At 44.6% G+C, this 18,753-nt stretch overlaps 1 protein-coding gene across 2 annotated transcripts in view; it reads right to left on the minus strand.

Annotated features, from left to right (window-relative positions):
* The window catches only part of paxbp1 (PAX3 and PAX7 binding protein 1), a 40,457-nt gene that overhangs the window by 4,207 nt on the left and 17,497 nt on the right, over positions 1–18,753 (minus strand). For both annotated transcript variants that reach the window (XM_083641019.1, XM_083641018.1), the window contains exons 8-17: positions 13,037–13,160; positions 12,227–12,329; positions 9,770–9,885; positions 8,909–9,108; positions 7,350–7,497; positions 7,116–7,237; positions 6,351–6,427; positions 5,637–5,703; positions 4,976–5,122; positions 1,844–1,998 (exon numbers count right to left, since the gene is read on the minus strand). In XM_083641019.1, the coding sequence (XP_083497145.1) occupies positions 1,844–1,998; positions 4,976–5,122; positions 5,637–5,703; positions 6,351–6,427; positions 7,116–7,237; positions 7,350–7,497; positions 8,909–9,108; positions 9,770–9,885; positions 12,227–12,329; positions 13,037–13,160 (1,259 nt within the window). The remainder of the gene's footprint in view (positions 1–1,843; positions 1,999–4,975; positions 5,123–5,636; positions 5,704–6,350; positions 6,428–7,115; positions 7,238–7,349; positions 7,498–8,908; positions 9,109–9,769; positions 9,886–12,226; positions 12,330–13,036; positions 13,161–18,753) is intronic.

The following is an 18,753-nucleotide window of genomic DNA, read 5'->3' on the forward strand; positions in this document are numbered from 1 at the left end:
CCATCTTGTGAAGGACTCTCCATGAGTGATCATTTGGTCAAATGTAAAAAATGCAAGTTGCCTTCAAAAACAAGAAAAGGCAAGCACTCACGAATGTCCTTTGCTTTGAGCATTTAATAAGGTTTAGTACACAGCAGCAACAACGTACATATTTCAGCAGGTAGCCTTCATCAGCGCTGATGAAGGCTACCTGCTGAAACATGACCCCACTTAGGGTCGCGACCCTAAGGTTGGGAACCACTGGACTAAGGTCTTTACAGACAAGGGGAGACATCTCGCCTGCCGCTTGGACCGGCAGGGTCTCGCTGTGCTTCTTCCCCTCATGTGCAGCAGGCAGACACTGAGAACATAAGGCTACGTTCACACAGGGCACCCAAGCCTTGCCTACGCCTTGCCTTTACCCACGCTTTTAAATAGGCGTCAATTTTAGTCAATGAGGCTGTGTACACCGGGTGCCTGAGCGTGAACCTTGCGTGTACCCATGCCTCGCCTGTGCCTTGCCGATTTTATCGTTTAGGCGTGAGTTCTATTTTCAAGCCGACTAGGCGCGTGAAGGCAGACTTCTTCTGTCAAGCCATGAAGGAAAAATGCGACAATATCCGTGGGAAATGGCAAAGTCAACTGAATTTCAAAATAAAATGGTGTTACTACAACAATGTTGAGCAGAGAGAGAGAGAGACAGAGAGTGATTGACGGGTGGCTATAACGTGGGGCTTTCTCCCCGTCGGTAAATAAATCTTCAGGAGAGAGAATAGCAACCGAAGAAGCAAGATGGACAATGAAAAGTTAATCCACTTAGTACAACAGCATCCAGTTCTCTATGACAGCAGTCACCCAAGAAGGAGACCTGGTTGTACATATTAGGGATGGGCATTTCTAGCAAAAACACTATTCGAAATTCGCTGGCCAAATTCGAATTTAATTCGAAATTCGAAAATAAAAATAAAAATGTAAAAAAAATTAGTCACCCCCTCTCCCTCTTCATGGGATTTCATCCACCATTCATTTTTCCATAAACCTTGCTTAAAATGCTTATAAAAATTGTTTTACTTGCTCAAACCAAGCGATTTGACTATACCGGTACTTAGAATCAGGGGAGACAATGCAACATTTCACTAATTTTTCTTTTTTTTCGAATTTCAATAATAAAAGTCGACCTTGATAATAACAACGATTATTCGAAAATTCGAAATTCGATGCCCATCCCTAGTACATATCCAGCATCAATAGCACATTAAATATATCTGATTTATTTTACCTACCCATGATAATTCGGGACCACGCATGACCAAAAAAAACACTCGGGAGAGAGGAGAGGCGTTTGTAACTCGGTTCAGGTTCAGCGTGGAATAGGCGTGCAGTGTGATCGCAAAAGCGTGTGATAGGTCGACGCACAGCTCAAGGTCTGTAGGCGTGGGTTGAGGCAAGGCAAGGCGTAGGTGCCCTGTGTGAACGTAGCGTAAAGCCTATGTAGTCAGTGCACCCTGCTGCCTGCTCACTCTGTCACCCTCATGTGCAGCAGGCATACACAGCCTACGTAGTCAGTGCACCCTGCTGCCTGACACTGTCATCCGCTGAAACACGCGCTCCGCACCGCACAGGGAAACGTGAATAAGTGTTGTGCCAACTTCGTCACCCAGGGGAATGCATTAGGGTGATTAGGCTATAAAAATTACATTTAATCTTGTCGGTTATTTTGGTTAATGAGTGTCGGTTGTCTGTCAGGAAAAAATATCATTTTTGCCATCCCTATATCCCGGTATAGAGCGCTAGAAAGGAACCAAAATTCCTCTTGTAAATTTTTTTTTAATGTCTCTAGAGCTAGTCTATAAGAAGCACTGACTTGCTGGTGCGGCGTTCAACATCAGACCCGGCCATGCTGCTGCGGTACAATGAGTTGGCCAGGTGGGTGAGGTAGCGACAGAACGGCTCCAGCTGAGGCAACGTCTGCTGGCCCTTCAGCCCCGAGAACCACTGCAATGGGAAACAGTCGACCACCTGAGAAGGAACAAGACAGCAAAGAGTTAACTAGCATAGAGTCTCTTTGTTCAAACAAAATGTCAGAAAGTATGTGTATGTGCTAGTTGGTAGGGGATGCACCGATCCACTTTTTTTCCACTTCCGATCCAGATATCTGAATTTGGACATCTGCCGATATCGATATACAGTACAGACAAAAATTTGGCCAATTGAAGAAAAAATGAAAGAAAAATACAAAAAATATACAAGGCAAATGAGGATACTTATCAATCAAATCAGCACTATTTGGGCATTGTTGCGTTAAATAAGGGCCCTCTGCCTGTAGCTGGCTCCTACTAAGATACATTATTACTTAGTGTTTTGTAATCAATTCTTTCCCACAACAACAATTGTGTCAAATATACATTTATTTGCCAAGATATGTCTTGTGTGTCTTTATTTTTACTGAAATGTTTACAACCACAACTGTGTCACTATGTATGTGAGGCTACCGGCATTAACGTTACAATACTGCTATGACCTGATGCTGACATCAGAGAGGGCGAGAGAGAGAGCAAACGCAAACAGCCACAACACAGACAACTTCACGGTAATCTCTTTAGCCTTCATGTTGTCTGCTAGAAGTTGATTCTGCTTCTGGAATGTACTCTCCAAACACCAAAAAGCAAGACAGCAACGTATAATGTTTGCAAAGCTGTCGTTCAGAGGGGTGGACGCTCCGTTGCGTTGTCTGAAAGCCAGCAGCCAAAGAGACAGACAACACAAGCCGAAAGGAGACACTCGAGTAACTCCAAGAAGAAAAAAAAACAACACGATTTTCAGACGGCAGCCCGTCTTTATTGTCACACGAACACTACAACACATGCATGCGGCCACTACACACACTCATGCTGACGGTGGCCAGTGAAATATGTCCTCTGCATTTGACCCATCCAGGCTTGTCCTTTCCTCCAGGGGGCAGGCCAGGAGCAGTGGTCGCTATTTCTTTCCAGCGCCCGGGGACCTTTATTGGACCAACTTCAGATGTTGTCGTCACTGGTCGGATGACGATCTTCTGCATGTTTTTAGTGGGGGGTTATGTACGGAGGAACCCCCTGGGGGGTACGGGGAGAACATGCAAACTCCACACAGAAAGGCCCTTTCGACGAGATAGCCCACCTGGGCAGTAGGCACTGAAGATATAGGGGGGTCACAACTCCAGCGCCCCAGGTGGGAATCGAACCCAGGACCTTCGAGCTGTGAGGCGACAGCGCTTACCACTGCACCACCGTACCCCCATGCAGAGTAAACTTCCAGCAGTCAACACGAAGGCTAAATGGATTAGTGAGAAGTTGTCCGTGTATCTACCATTTCATATCTCCACGCCACGGGCATATTACGTTAGCCCAGTGGGCTCAGCTGAGCTCTGTGTACAGCCAGCCACAGCACTGCGGCCGGCCTGGCTGCTACTAGCTACAGGCTAGCGATCTGCAAACTGTGGAATAGAATTTCTGGAGACTGGAACGGAGGCGTGCCTCATGTTACTTGGGCTTATTCAGCACAAGCCCGAGCCATGTAAAAACTGGATCGGCAGCACATGGCACGTGGATCGGCAAAATCAGATCCATGAATTACTTCAGTATCGCCACCCGATACCAATATTGGATCGGTCCCATCCCTACTAGTTATCCCAGTAAAGGGTGTTTGTTAGTTTGTCCAGTAAAGGGTGTTTGTTAGTTTGTCCAGTAAAGGCCATCGTCTCTAAAAGAGCCAGGAAATAATAGTGATCCACTGGATAGGGTTGGCACGATGGACGATGGCATCGACCATCGTGATGGGCCGACCCCCCATCGACCTCTGAGCCTTCTACATCGGATCATCGTAATTCATTATCTGTTCGAATTAAAATTGTGCCATTTTATTAATAAAAGAGGCCAAGTCCACTTACCGTGACGCGCGGGGGACGCGCCGGCGGCATTAAACGAGCGCACCCAGTTCAGACTCAGAGAAGCCTCCCCTCCCCCTCCTCCGCTCCACTGCTTCTCTGAACAGGGGGCGCTTGTTTAATGTAGCCGGGGCGTCCCCCGCGCGTGTCGGCTGTGTTGTTGTGAAAACTTTTTAAGACAAAGAAGAAACTTCACGTTCTTTCCTGTTTTCAACCCAAAGTGAGTACAAGTCTTCAACCGTGAATTTAACTCGCCTGTTTCCAAAGTGAAAGTTGGAGTCGCTCCATATAGATACAGCAGCTGCGTTTCTCTAGCCATTCCTCCTAAACTCTCTCTCATTACATTAGGTTCAAAAGCCCATGCGAATCTAACGTTATATCAGCCAGTAATTCAGTCGGTTTTCTGCCAGCAAGTTAAATTCAACACACACACGTTGTTGGTGAGGATCTGTAACGTTAACGTTATTTGTTTTGCGCCGTTCAAATTGCTGGTAGTGACAGCCACTGCCCACTTCAGTCGCCTGGCTCTGTGCTGTAGCACAGAGCAGAGGCTAATAGCCTATTCAAGCCTGCTGGTATCATGTAGAGCTCAAGCTCAGCTGTCCTGTTGTTAACGTGAACGCATTGCAGCGGCTAGCCACATGGCATTACAGCAACGCAGCGACTTAATAAATAATTAATCATTCCTCCAACCCCACCCCAATGACGATGCCATCGCCCAAAACGATGTTTCACTGTAAAACGATCACGATGGGTATTTTGGTGACATCGCACAACCCTACCACTGGACTTAGCTCATTCTTTGTGTGTGGAAGGAGACACAGGAGAGCTGTATGAATGCACGCTGTTGACAATCACTAGGACTGGTGGTTTCTCTTTCTTCAGCCAATCCTGGATGCGGGTGTGTTTACATCATTGTGGAACTGTCCATGTCATTTCACATATCAGGTGATGTGTGACCCAAAATTACAAAATGTTGACTGGCAGTGCCTTTCTGTTTAGGCAGGTACAATTGGCCATGTAAAAACACTGCTTGCACAGCATGGGGTTATTTGGTATGCGTCTCCTAACCTGCTGGCACATCTGAACATTGTCCTCCTCGTTGTCTGTGGTCTGCAGCGCAGAGAGGATGTATCTGTTCAGAGTGCTGTCCAGAGCCAGCTCCCTCAGACAGGAGGCGGACAGGATCCCTTCCCACTGCAGGACGTTGGCCAACAGCTGTGCACAGAGAGAGAAGAGAGTCTCACACTATTGCAGCAGACAAAGTCACACTAGGGATGTCACACAATATCGTCCCACAATATATCGCGATATCAAAACATGACAATATGTATCATTGAGATGAAATCTCATATCGTGAGAAAAAGAAGCTGAACATGGTGGCACTGATCTGCATCTGATTGCATGCTCGCTCTCCTTTTCATTGCTTTGTTTGAACAGACGAGGGACGTTACAGACACGGAGGATGAAAATGGTGAAATTACTCAAATTAGCATGGAGGATGCCCCCTCAACTTACAAATCGATCGCAAAAAAATATTGTTAAAATATCGTATCGTAATCGTGAACCCAATATCGTGTATCGTGAACTGAGTGTATCGTGACACCCCTAAGTCACACTGTTCAATATCCAAGTAGCTATTCATTTATTGCTCCTATTTGCCAAATATGTGAGTATTATGTCCATCGGTTACTATGAACTCTAAAACAAACAAAAAAAAACACATCTATACCTTGACACAGGACCAGAATTGCCTCTGGTAGAATAAGTAGGGACCACTGTTCTTGTTCCCCAACACACTGTGAAACAAGAACATAAACACTGTTAATAATCAGTAAACAGTCACACTGTGAACATGAATGAATGAATGAATGACTTTATTTGACAATATATAAATAACATGTGACAGAAGCACAGTCTGGGATACTGCCAAGGATAGACACAAAAAAGCTCAGAGCTTATTTCCATTGTGGTCCTTGTAGGGGGGTGGGGGAACGAAGTGTTCAAACATGTATCGTACAGACATCGTAAAGATCACAACACATCACAGACATAACATAGACACATAAAAACATGTAAAAGTGCCTTTAACTGAATATCTAGGCTAATTATAGTCCCTTTTGAGCCATGTCTTTAGGCTGGACTTGAATCTATCAGCACTGTTCACTATTTTCAGGTCACTGGGCAGACTGTTCCAAAAGACAGCTGCAGAATATAAAAATGACTCCTTCCCCATACAACTCCTGAATCTGACTGGCACAAAGTCAGTTGAGCTACGTCTAGTAGAATAAGTATGGGTGTCCCTGACACGGTTGAAGTAGTCATTGAAGTACACTGGCACTACCCCATGAACATAAGCACTCTTAATAATCAGTCGGTAAATGCCAATGGTACAGACTCACAACATTATAATTTAACTACTTCCCATTTTCACTGGATAACTCACCTTTTTGGGTAGAGTGGTAGGAACACATCTTCATCCAACGTCCTCCTGGTCCGCAAGACAATTGCTTTCAATAGCTCCTGGACGGAACAACAAAAACAAAAAACAAACAAGGTAAATAAAGATGAGAATAATTCTACCATCTCTTGTCATTGAGAAGCTGATTTTGGTGCAAAAGCCACGAAGAGCCGATCTACTCTGGACATTGAGCTGTGTTATTCTGCGGCGAAAGTGCATTATGTGCATGTAGGGAGGAAGAGAGCAGACAGTACCTGTGTGATAGTGCATTATGTGCATGTAGCGAGGAAGAGAGCAGACAGTACCTGTGTGCATTATGTGCATGTAGCGAGGAAGAGAGCAGACAGTACCTGTGTGATAGTGCATTATGTGCATGTAGTGAGGAAGAGAGCAGACAGTACCTGTGTGATAGTGCATTATGTGCATGTAGTGAGGAAGAGAGCAGACAGTACCTGTGTGATAGTGCATTATGTGCATGTAGTGAGGAAGAGAGCAGACATTACCTGTGTGATAGTGCATTATGTGCATGTACGGTAGTGAGGAAGAGAGCAGACAGTACCTGTGTGATAGTGCATTATGTGCATGTACGGTAGCGAGGAAGAGAGCAGACAGTACCTGTGTGCATTATGTGCATGTAGTGAGGAAGAGAGCAGACAGTACCTGTGTGCATTATGTGCATGTAGCGAGCAAGAGAGCAGACAGTACCTGTGTGCATTATGTGCATGTAGTGAGGAAGAGAGCAGACAGTACCTGTGTGTATCGGTTTTCCCCGTGCAGCACGGTGGGGTAACCCTTCATTAGCCTGTGGATGAAGCCCACCAGCCTGGCTGTTTGGCTGCTGGACAGCGGGTCCCACACCTGCTCTGCCAACACTGACACATACAAAACACAATCTTAATGCTTTGCCTACATTCATATGCCAAGCAAATCTTTTCTTACTGACTGACATACGTGTAGCAGGTGTGGCTGTGTGGCTTTCTTTACCTGCCAGTTTAGAGAGGATGACCTTCTCCACGATCGCAGGCAGCAAGTTGATATCCACATCTCCTTTCTTCAGCTTGCTGCGCTCCTCACAGCCGTAGAACAGCAGTGACTCAAACCACAGCATGTACTCAAAGTTGGCACACTCCGGCTGGTCAGGGACAAAAGGCAATGCAGGTTTTAGTGTTTGCCCCCCCATCCATTGAAAAAAAGAGAAGTGTTGTATACAGGGTTCTTTTAAAGTCAAATGCAATGATGCTTTTTAAGACTTTTTAAGACCTCAAATAGAATTTAAGATCCAAAAAATGTCAAAGCTTAATGACTGCTGCTCCAGACTGCACAAATGCAGTGACTGAAATTGTGTATAGGCTGTCAAGGCTGATATACAGTACATGTGACTTCCCAATCTGGTTCATACAAATCATAAAGGTAAGTGTCCAGATTAGAATAAAGAGGGCGGGAGGGCCGATGGCTCAAAAGTGATAGAAAATTGATTTTTTGTTAAAATGATTGGGCGAGTCTACACAATTCGCAATTTTTCAGTGTGCAATTTCACTAGGGACTGATAAGAGAAAGAGAGGCCATTGGTTTGCAAAATGAGTGAGTATTAATTAGGGATGCAACGACTGCAAAATAACAATTTGGCCGATAGCCGATATCTTCCGAAATGGGTTTTTTATGCCTTTTTTGAGAGGGAAACAAATAAATATTCATTATAAACAAATAACTGACCAGTTTTAAAGTCTTTTGAGCCCTTCATCACACTATCTTTGAATGAGCACAAATTCAATCATACTCTTATTTAACAGCCTGGGCAGCACGGTTCCTGCATCGTCACCTCTGCCTGCCACGGTCTCTCTGAGCCTCTCACCAGGGCTGGGGGAAAGCTAAACCTCCTACCGATCATCAACGTTACACGTTATTTAACCGTACCGTCTCTGTACACAGCCAATGTTAGCCTCCAAACAGCTAACGTTGGCATGTCTGTTAGCTGCTGAGCCTCGCAACTACGGCATAACGTTACAGTCCACGATGGACCGCAATGTTTCTCTTCCCCAGCCGCTCTCCCCGGCCTCTGGTGCCTCCTGCCCGCATTGTATTTGTTATTAAGATTGGCTAATTAAATAGATTGATCTTAGAAAGCTGCAGCAGCAGCGGTGATGTGTGCTGTGCAACCAAACTGAACGTCTGTCCGTGACGTTACCGTAATACCTCTATTAAGGCAGATTCTCTCATCGTCTAATACAACAAATAAATGCTATGTAGATGTTTTACGGGACACCACTGAGCAAATGTAATGCTTACAGCATATTTGCGGCAAATTTAAGACAATTTAAGACCTTAATTTACATGATTTTGATTTAAGACATTTTAAGACTTTAAGAAAGGGCGGGAACCCTGGTATAATACTGAAAACACACACACAAATACACACATAACCGACTGAAAACACACACACAAATACAAATCTCCTACTGAAAACAAATAACAAAAAAAATACACTGAAAACACACACACACACAAATACACTGAAAACACACACACAAATACACATGTCCTACCTCCATAGGATTCCATGTGATGAGCTGCAGACGGACCAGGGGATTAAAGAGTTTGGGCAGGCACAAGCCTATGTAAGCATCTCTGTAACAGTCGGCGTAGTCTCTCCTCCACACCTCAAAATGAGATTTGATGCAGTCAAGAGAATGGAAGTCCTCCACCACATCCTCAAATACCTTCTTACATTCCCTGATGACACGATCTGGATGGGAAAACAGGCTTTAATTATTGACTGTGCAATAAGACAGCGTGTGTGTGCAGTGTTTCCCCTACCATTCTACAGGCCCGGCGGGCCCGCCAAGCCAACAGCGCCCCCGCCAGGTCCGAAAAAGAATGGCAAAAGAAATTAATAATAATAATTAAAAAAATATATATATTTTTTTTCCCCTGCTCTCCCCAAAATTTCAATGAACCCTTATGGCATATTATTACAATACAACAATACTGGTGTTGACAGTAATAGAAGATGCCAAATTATTCAAAACAATCAGCATTTTGGTTTTAGGGGCATCGTGCCAGCGTGCAGCGCTGTTCGAAAACGTGTCAACCTGTGTCGTTGGCTGGGAAACGCACATCCCATAATACAACTGTTCGCATCACATGATAATAGTATGATGATACTTGGGATTCCATTACCAACATAGATGCGAACAGGTTAGCTAAAAGTTTAGCATCGCCAGCGAGGGCCCCCACCGTTGCGGTCGGGGTACGTTTCGAAATCCCTCTAGGCCTGAGAATTTGTCTAGGGGAAACACTGGTGTGTGTGCGCTTCTGCTTCAAGTGTGGCAGATCTGTGTCAAAAATGTTTGATCAACAAATGTAACACCCCATCTATCTTGCAGCAGTTCAGTGATGCCACGTACCTCTCTCCATGTTGAAGCTGGTGAGGTCAGTGGAGGTCTCCTCCTCATCGGATGACAGGCCTTCTCTATGCTCAGCCCTCTTTCCATTCTGCTCTCTGGCTTGACGCCGCCGAGTTCTGTTCCCATCCGCAAACAAGGCAGCCAGTTAAAATGTTGTTTAAAACTATTTGAGGAAAAACTAGTAAAGTAAAACTACTATGCCAATCTCACATGAACAATTACTCTAATATACACGTCACGACTAATGTTGTCTGACTAATGTCTTTGTAGGCTGTGCTTCTCACTAACCCAACAAATACTTAAGCAATATAGCATGAGAGCCAGTGTGTTGTGGCGAATATATCCCGCTGATCAGCTGTTATCCCACGAGGCCGCAGGCCGAGTGGGATAACTGCTGATCAGCGGGATATATGCCACAACACCACGCAGCTCGAGTGCTATATTGCTTTTATAAAACGGTTTCCAAGTATGATAATATAATAATAATACTATAAGTCCGACTGGCATGGTATTCTGATAGTCAGTTGAAACACTACTGTAAGGCGGGACCGCAAGAACGTGCGGGTGATTTGATTGGATCGTTCTGGAGACTGAAGTTGACATTGGCCAATCCTGGCGCTTGCTGAGAAGCTGAGAGCTTTCTGGAAAGCCCGACAGGCAGCTCGAGCGCAGCGCTGCATTCTCAGCGCTTGCTGAGAAGCTGAGTGCTTTCTGCAAAGCCCGACACCAACTAACGTTACGGGGTTAAATGCGGGGTTAACAGCCTTTTTTTGCAAAGAAGACATTAGCCCGCGTCTATTCTTGTACAAAACATAATTTTCTGCAAAGTATTAGTAAAGTTATAAGCGAAGATCGATTCACAAGGATCTGACAGCTGTCTCCGCCATTTGTTTTTTTTTACATTGTCATTTGAGGTAACCAAAGGCTTTTAGTAAGAGAGTTGCCATGGCAACCAATAACCCATGGCCATGGGTTATTGGATTTATACAATGGCTGTGAACCAATCAGATTGCTTGATTTGAGAGAGCCGTTTTATAACAACAAATAACCCTAACAAACACATTTCCAGAGATGGCCCGCAGTGACAACGGTATGCACACGCAGGCTTAGCTAAGGGTCTTACCCACATGTGTATGAGGAGGGCATCATTTGTGTTCATAAGATGTATAGCGTTAACTAACGTTAGTTGGTGGTCTAACCATAACAGCGGGGCCACACTACAGGCCAGAGGGAGCGCTTGTAATTTACACCGGCGCACGCTGAAACTGCAGAGTTTTCCTTCCAATTCTTCCTCCATAAAAACAAAAGGTGTTACCGGTGGGCACGTTATGTAATTGGTGTATGTCTCACCACCGGTAACACCGAATACCTTGGCAAGCCTACTACTAATGTTGGCTTAGTGAGAAACACAGCCTACAAAGACACTACTAATGTTGGGTTAGTGAGAAACACAGCCTACAAAGACACTACTACATTACATTACATTACGTCATTTGGCAGACGCTTTTATCCAAAGCGACTTACAGTAACACACTTTTTGTCAGCAATAGAGCAATCAACTATGGAGCACAGTCTATGACAACTACAAATCCTGAAGGAACAGTGGTACGAGTTTTAGTTTAGGTTTTTTTTTTTTTTTTTTTTTAATAATATTAAATAAAGAGAGAGAAAGAAGAGAGAGAAAGAAGTTAGATCAAGAAGGGCCCAGGTGGAGCCTGAAAAGGTGATCAAGAAGGGCCCAGGTGGAGCCTGAAAAGGTGAGTCTTTAGTCTTTTCCGAAAGATCGGCAGTGATTCAGCAGTCCTGACCGAAGGTGGCAGCTCGTTCCACCATTGGGGTGCCAGGGAGGAGAAGAGTCGAGATCGGGATGAGCGACTTTTGAGCGCCCGTAGCGAAGGAGGAGCGAGGCGCCCTGCACTGGTAGAGGAGCGAAGGGAGCGGTGAGAGGTTTGGAACCTGACCATAGATTGCAGGTACAGGGGAGCTGACTGGTGTACTGCCCTGTAGGCCAGTACCAGTGTCTTGAATTTGATGCGAGCTGAGATGGGAAGCCAGTGGAGGTCCCGGAAGAGGGGAGTGACATGAGAGAATTTGGGTTGGTTGAATACCAGACGGGCTGCAGCGTTCTGAATGAGCTGAAGCGGTCGGATGTCGGTGGCAGGTAGGCCAGCCAGGAGCACGTTGCAGTAGTCCAGGCGAGAGACGATAAGTGACTGGACCAGGAGTTGAGTCACTTCTCTTGTGAGGAAGGGACGGATTTTGCGGATGTTGTAGAGGGAGAACCTACAGGAGCGTGCTGTCGCAGCTATGTTGGCAGAGCAAGACAGCTGGTTGTCGAGGATCACCCCAAGGTTCTAGGTACTAACAAGGTACTAACAAGGTACTAACGTTGGGTTAGTGAGAAACACAGCCTACAAAGACAAAAGCTGCAAATGAGCATGAGTTTGAGCTTCGTACCGTCGTGCCTCTCGCTCTGCTATCCTCCTCTGGCGATTGTTCTCCTGGTAGGCTGTGCGGTCTCGACCAAACGAGTCCAGATTAGGAGCCATAACAGCCTTATCTGGAAGAGACAGGTGCAATGTTAGAATGGGTAATAAAAAGCTGAGACAGCCCACCACCTAATTCCTATTCCTGAGCACACATCATCTCACAAAATTGGTGCACAAATATTTCAATTTAGAATCAACCAAAAATGTATTGATTTTGATTCGCTAGAGATAGGCTAATTGTTTTCAACCTGTCACACACATGTTAAAATATTGCCCATATCTAAACCCGAAAATTAATAATCTAGCAAATATCCCCCAGCAATGAGTCATGAAGTCTGTTACAAATAATTGTGATATTTGAAGGCATCGTTTGTTTTCAAGTCACTTACCTGGCTGCAGCTCGCTTACACGTTACAGTTAATGTGACAGTGATGACAAGTCACACACATCATTCTTTTGCCATCTTTACTTTAGTGACTGATCGCCACCGACTGAGCTGAGCTACGACGGCCCAGCTGAGTGAGAGACACAGCCGCAAGGGAGGAGGGAGTAGCTGAAACAGCTCCTCCACTACACCTCTTGCATGTATGTCTCTATGTTCACGCTCACATGCTCAAAGCCACGCCTCGACCAAGCTTACATCACACTCATGAGGGAAACATAAGTGGGGGAATAGTGGGGGAAACAAGAATGTGATCACCTCGCACACCCACACGAGCATACAGAGAACCAACGAGGCCGTTCAAATAAATAATAAAAACCTTCAAGATGGACTGACTTGAAAGGCTTGCAAACTCCGATGATTCATCTTTAATATCATCCTGTCTTCTTTGGACGAGTCGTGAGGCCCGTTGCCTTAGTAACAGGTGCATGGCAGCCTCCAGCTCCAGGACGGCAGGCACCTGAAAGATATGACGCCTTTTGTGAATTCTGACCCCGACAAAGTTGGAACTCGGGAGTCACAGGGACGTCTGATTGGTGGAGAGGGACAAGAGTGGCATGATGGAGAACACCATAATACTGGAACCAATACATTGTCACGGTTCTTGGGGGGAAAACATAATATGTGAACTGTTCAGGAACTTGAGAAAAAACAGCCCTGATTTCAGCTCTGTGCCAACCGTGCACTTTTCAGTTTATCCAATGGGGGGTTTGAAACGTTTTCATAAACCATGGGGTCATAGAATTTCCTCAGCCCATAGAGGAGCATGAAACCCGTTCAATCAAGGTTAAAATATGAAAAAAAAAAAATAGGTTTTCACTCACTCAAGTTAAGGCTTATTGTTTCTTCACCTTACTCAGACTCCCATGTTAAATAACGCTCTAAGTAATACTTTGTTTTCCATCACAATGCTCTGTGACCTGAACACCAAAGAGAGTCCACTGACTAGAATGCACGGTTCCTCTTTGTCCTCCTAATAGGATTAGAATGGACATTAGTGAGGTTGAGGCAACACATGTTGGCAACTAGCAGGAAGCTCCTCTCTTTTTTCCATGTAGCTGCTACTCGGCCGCTGGAGGACCAAGACTCGAATGGGCTGTTAGAGCAACACTCCTGAGAGTCTCTCATAAAAAGCATATATAAAGTTTACATGCATTAGGAATTCATCTATGGGTGGACAAATATACCTTAAATAGTTTGAGTGCAAGATATATAATTTCATTATGTATATTAATACAAATGTTGTACGTAGCCTCTTTCCTAGTGCTGCACGATTTGGGGGAAAGGTGCGATTAGCGATTATGGTGGACAATATTGCGATTTGCGATTGTGATATTAATAAACAAATGGTATAGGGATGTGCCGGCATGAGTTTTTGACGGTATGATAACCTTGGACAAAAACACCACGGTTTCACGTATCACAGACTAAAATACATGAAATATGTTACAATTTAAAATATATTAAAACTAAACAAATAAAACAATTTGAAATAAAATTATCTTTGCACAAAAATAAAACATTTTGAGACTTTTGAGAACATTTGCCTCTCCCAAACATGTAAAAAAGAAACACCAGAAAAATTGAAACTGCACATGACTGCAAAGTTAGTTACATGTCTGTCCAATAATACAGTGATACACGCCGTTTGGTATTTCTTTTGTAGCGACAGATGGCCTTAAACGCCACACTCACGTGACGCTTCTTGAGAGGTAACGTGCATCTGGAGACTTTATCGAGGGACCATGAAGGCGTCATGTGACAGGCTAGTTGAAGCCTGGAGGTGCTGCTGTTGGCAGCTGCGACAGTGTTTTGCTGCTATCAACCTTGTTAATCTTTCGCTATATTCTTCATCACACCAGGTCATTACCCACTGTGCACTTAATCGTGCACTAGTTCTGCATAAGCACCTGCAGCTCTCATCTTAAGTATTGCGATTCTACGATTATTGCGATTCGATATTACGATTTATTGCGATTTTTGTTTATTTTTTTCTTTTATTTTTTCAGTTTGTTTGCTTTTTTACACTAGATTAGAACATGGGAAAAGTTGAATCATACACTAGAGACTGTATATTATATCATGAGTAGGGATGGGCGATATAGTTATTAACACGTTCACTGCCAATGACGTGTTTTTACGTCAAACTAAATCCAACGGTTGACTGCCAATGACGTGTTTTTACGTCAAAAAAAAAAAAAAAAAAAAAATTTGACCGTGGGATGTGCATCTAACCCTTTTACATCTCTTATATAATTATTGGAGCCACCGAACATGTACAACCCATTCCACCGACCCACTAAGTGGCGACAGTGCTCTCCCAGACTAGAGGAAGGCAAGCAAAAAGCATGTGTGAGGAAGCCATTCTCATGAAAATGGTTTGGCGATAAACGCTTTCGTTTTCGCGCTGATTGCTGGCGGTGCGGGATTGCAAATTTGCATAATAGATTACGGGTGGAACACACTTTGAAACACGCAGCATACCGTAAATTCCGGACTATAAGACGCACCGGTCTATAAGCCGCAGCACCAAAATTGACTATTTTTTTCTTCTATAAGCCGCACCGGACTATAAGCCGCGGGTGTTTTGATGTTTAATTACCATATGAAAGGGTTCTGCACAGAGAGGAATGTCGGGAAAGAGATCGCTGTTTGGGGAAGCTCCCATTTATTTTCAACAAAACAAGCATTACGGTAGGGTAGGCTATAGGCTATAAGAAGCTCCCATTTATTAACATTTCAACAAAATAAATACCGTAGCTATAAAAAATAAAACAATAATAATAATAATAAAACAATCCTCAAAAGGATAAAGTGCTGTAAAAACAATAAAACAATTCTCAAAAGGTTAAGGTGCAGTAAATAACTGGAAAACAAAAAACAATCCTCAAAAGGATAAGGTGCTGCCAACAAAACCAGGTACCGTAATCCTTCTCTTCATCTTTTAGATGAAGGTGCAGCAAACGGCTGTAAACAGAGTCAAAGTAAAGTCACTAATCCTCGTCTTCCTCTTCTTCCTCCGTACTGAAACCAGCAAAGTCCTCAACTTCAGTGTCGGAAACGAACAGGTTCAGGGTGGCTTCGTCAACCACTCCTCTCTCTCCTTCGTTGTCGCTCTCAAAACCAACGAACTCCTCTTCGTCACTGTCCGAATCGAACAGCCTCTGAAGGCCCTCAGCTGTGGCGGCGTCCTCCTCTTCGTCACGCAGCAGTCCAGCCTTTCGGAACCCGTTGGTGATCGTGGATGTCTTAACACTCCTCCACGCTGTCAGGACTAGGGATGGGTACCGAACTCGGTACTTTTACAGGCACCGACCGAATTACGTCGGTACTGCCCCGTACCAGTTCACATAAAAACGAACGGTACCAAATTTCGGTACTTGAACGCATCTGAGTAATAGAAAGAGAGTGGTGAAAATAGAAATTCCGACGGAACCTTAAGGCAACACGCAAGAGCGCGTTACGTCACTACGTCACTCTGGTTCTGAAAGCAAAACAGGACCAGCCGAAAGCTGTGGCTACACTTTACCAAGATAGACTCAGACAACACTGGTTGCAACATGTGTGATGTGAATTGCAAAGCTGGCCAGGGAAACACCTCAAACTTGAGGAAGCATGGTCAAACACAAGATATATTTAGCTAAATGCTGAAGACTGTAACTTCTTAGATAGGCTGAGGGTGAATGAAGCAGATAGCCTACCGCACCGTTGCTAACGTTAGCAGCACCTCCTCAGCTGTAACGTTGAGAGAGGCATCGACTTCTACAACATCAAGTAACGTTATTTAATTAGCTAGCGTTAGCTGTATTAGTTGTTTCACTGCCGTTGTGGTTGTTAGATAACGGGGCTTTTCACTGTCTTCACAACGACTGCAAACGTTACTACGTTAAACGTTAAACGCTAACGTTACTCTTGCTGCAGTAAGGGTTCAACAGAATGTATTTCCTCAGCCTGTATAGTAGCTATCAACATGAAATAAAAAGCATTTGAGAGCTTAAACCCGTGGGTTTTTATTTGGAAGGGTTACATTTGCCATAATCTTTATTAACATTTCTTAAAATGCATTAGAATATTTTTATTTTTAATTTTTGGGGTTAAAGATAAAAATTTTTTTTAATGAACATTAGGGCAAATATAATACGAAAAGCCAAAGGGTTAAGCTCTCAAATGCTTTTTATTTTATGTTTCTATGTGCTACAGAGCCTGAGATATGAAGGCTTTAGTGAATACTGACCGCTCTCTCTGAGAAGTTTGGATTTTTTTTTTTTTTACAACTGTAATTTTTTTTGTTATTAGAGCGTGTAAAGTACCGAAAATGGTACCGTTTTGGGTACCGTACCGAATTCCAGGTACCGGTATCGTACCGGTATCGGTTCAAATGTGAACGGTACCCATCCCTAGTCAGGACCCACTGGCAAACTTGTGCGAAAGTTGCCTTCCTCATTCGCCCTGTTTTTGTGAATGACTTGTCCCCGCTCGTCATCCACGTCTCCCACTCGATGCGCAGCGCCACTTTAAATGCGCGATTGACACTGATGTCGAGTGGCTGGAGATGCTTGGTCGTGCCCCCAGGTATCACAGCTGGAATGCTGTTTGTTTTCTTGATGGCTGCTTTGACCGAATCGGTGATATGAGCCCTCATGCTGTCCAGGACGAGCAACGCTTTCTTTTGGTGAAAGAATCCTCCAGGGCGCTGGACGTAGCACTGAGACAACCACTCCTTCATGACACTTTCCATCATCCACCCTTTCTTGTTGACTCTGACGCAGATACCACTGGGCATTTTCTCTTTCGGCATCGTAATCCGCTTGAAAATCACCATTGGCGGCAGCTTCGCTCCAGATGCTGTGCAGCCTAGAACACAAGTGAAGTTGGTTCTCTCGTGACCTGTGGTTCTTAACGTGATCGACGATTCACCTTTCTTGTTCACAGTGCGAGTGAGTGGCAGGTCGAACGTCAAGGGCACTTCATCCATGTTTATGATCTGCTCCGGTTCGATGGAATGATCCTTGATCTTCCTTTGTGTGTATTCGCCGAAGTTTGCGATTTTCTCCTGGTAGTCGGGAGGGAGTTGTTGGCACACAGTCGTCCGCGCCCGGACAGACAGTCCCTTTCGTCTCATGAAACGAAAGCACCAAGATGGCCCACCTCTGAAATGTTCAATTTTCATCTCGGTGGCTACTGTTTTTGCCTTCAGTCGGATCTGCACCGTGGAAACGCCTCGGCCGTCTGCTCGCTGGGTCAACACCCAGTCCTCAAGGGAATCTTCAAGCTCCGGCCATCTGCTTTTGTGGCCTCTGAAGGACTTTTTTGTTTTCTTACACTGAGACAGTTCCTCCTGCTGCTTTTTCCAACGTCTCACCATCGATTCATTTATGCCCAGAGTACGCGCGGCTGCTCTATTTCCCTCTTTTAGTGCGAGTTCGACTGCTTTCAGCTTGAATGCTGCGTCGTGTGAATTTCTGCGTACCTTCCCCATGGTAAGTGAGAGACAGACTGCTCGTCTTGTTGTGATTCCGGGCTGATGAACTTTGCTTACCGTAATTACCATATGTAAGGGTTCACGCACAGAGGGGATTGTTGGCTGTTTGAGGAAGCTCCCATTTACCGTATTACCGTAACATTTCAACAAAACAACATAACACAACACCTTTGTTTATTTCGACAGTGCACACAGTGTCCGCGGTGTGGTGAAAAGAGGGCAACAGAGGAAATTAAAACAGAAGTGGATTTATAGGTAGAAAGAGTGCTAAAAAAGAGAGATTTTATTTGTATTTGAAATTTTTTTTCTGAAAAAATCCATAGATAAGACGCACCGTTATATAAGCCGCAGGGGCCAAAAAACGGGAAAAAAGCCGCGGCTTATAGTCCGGAATTTACGGTAAATAAGACCAGAATCGCAAAAGCTTCATCAAAGCTCTCAACACAAACCACAAGAAACGAGCGAGCCGATCCAGACTTGCACAGCGGCCGCCAGCAGACAGGCAGCAGCAGCAGAAGCAGTGAGCCTGGTGACGCGAGGTTACAGCAGCAACAGAAACGAGCTTGTGACA

This window comes from Poromitra crassiceps, assembly GCF_964638095.1.
Source record: "Poromitra crassiceps genome assembly, chromosome: 1".
In the NCBI taxonomy this organism is placed as follows: Eukaryota; Metazoa; Chordata; class Actinopteri; order Beryciformes; family Melamphaidae; genus Poromitra; species Poromitra crassiceps.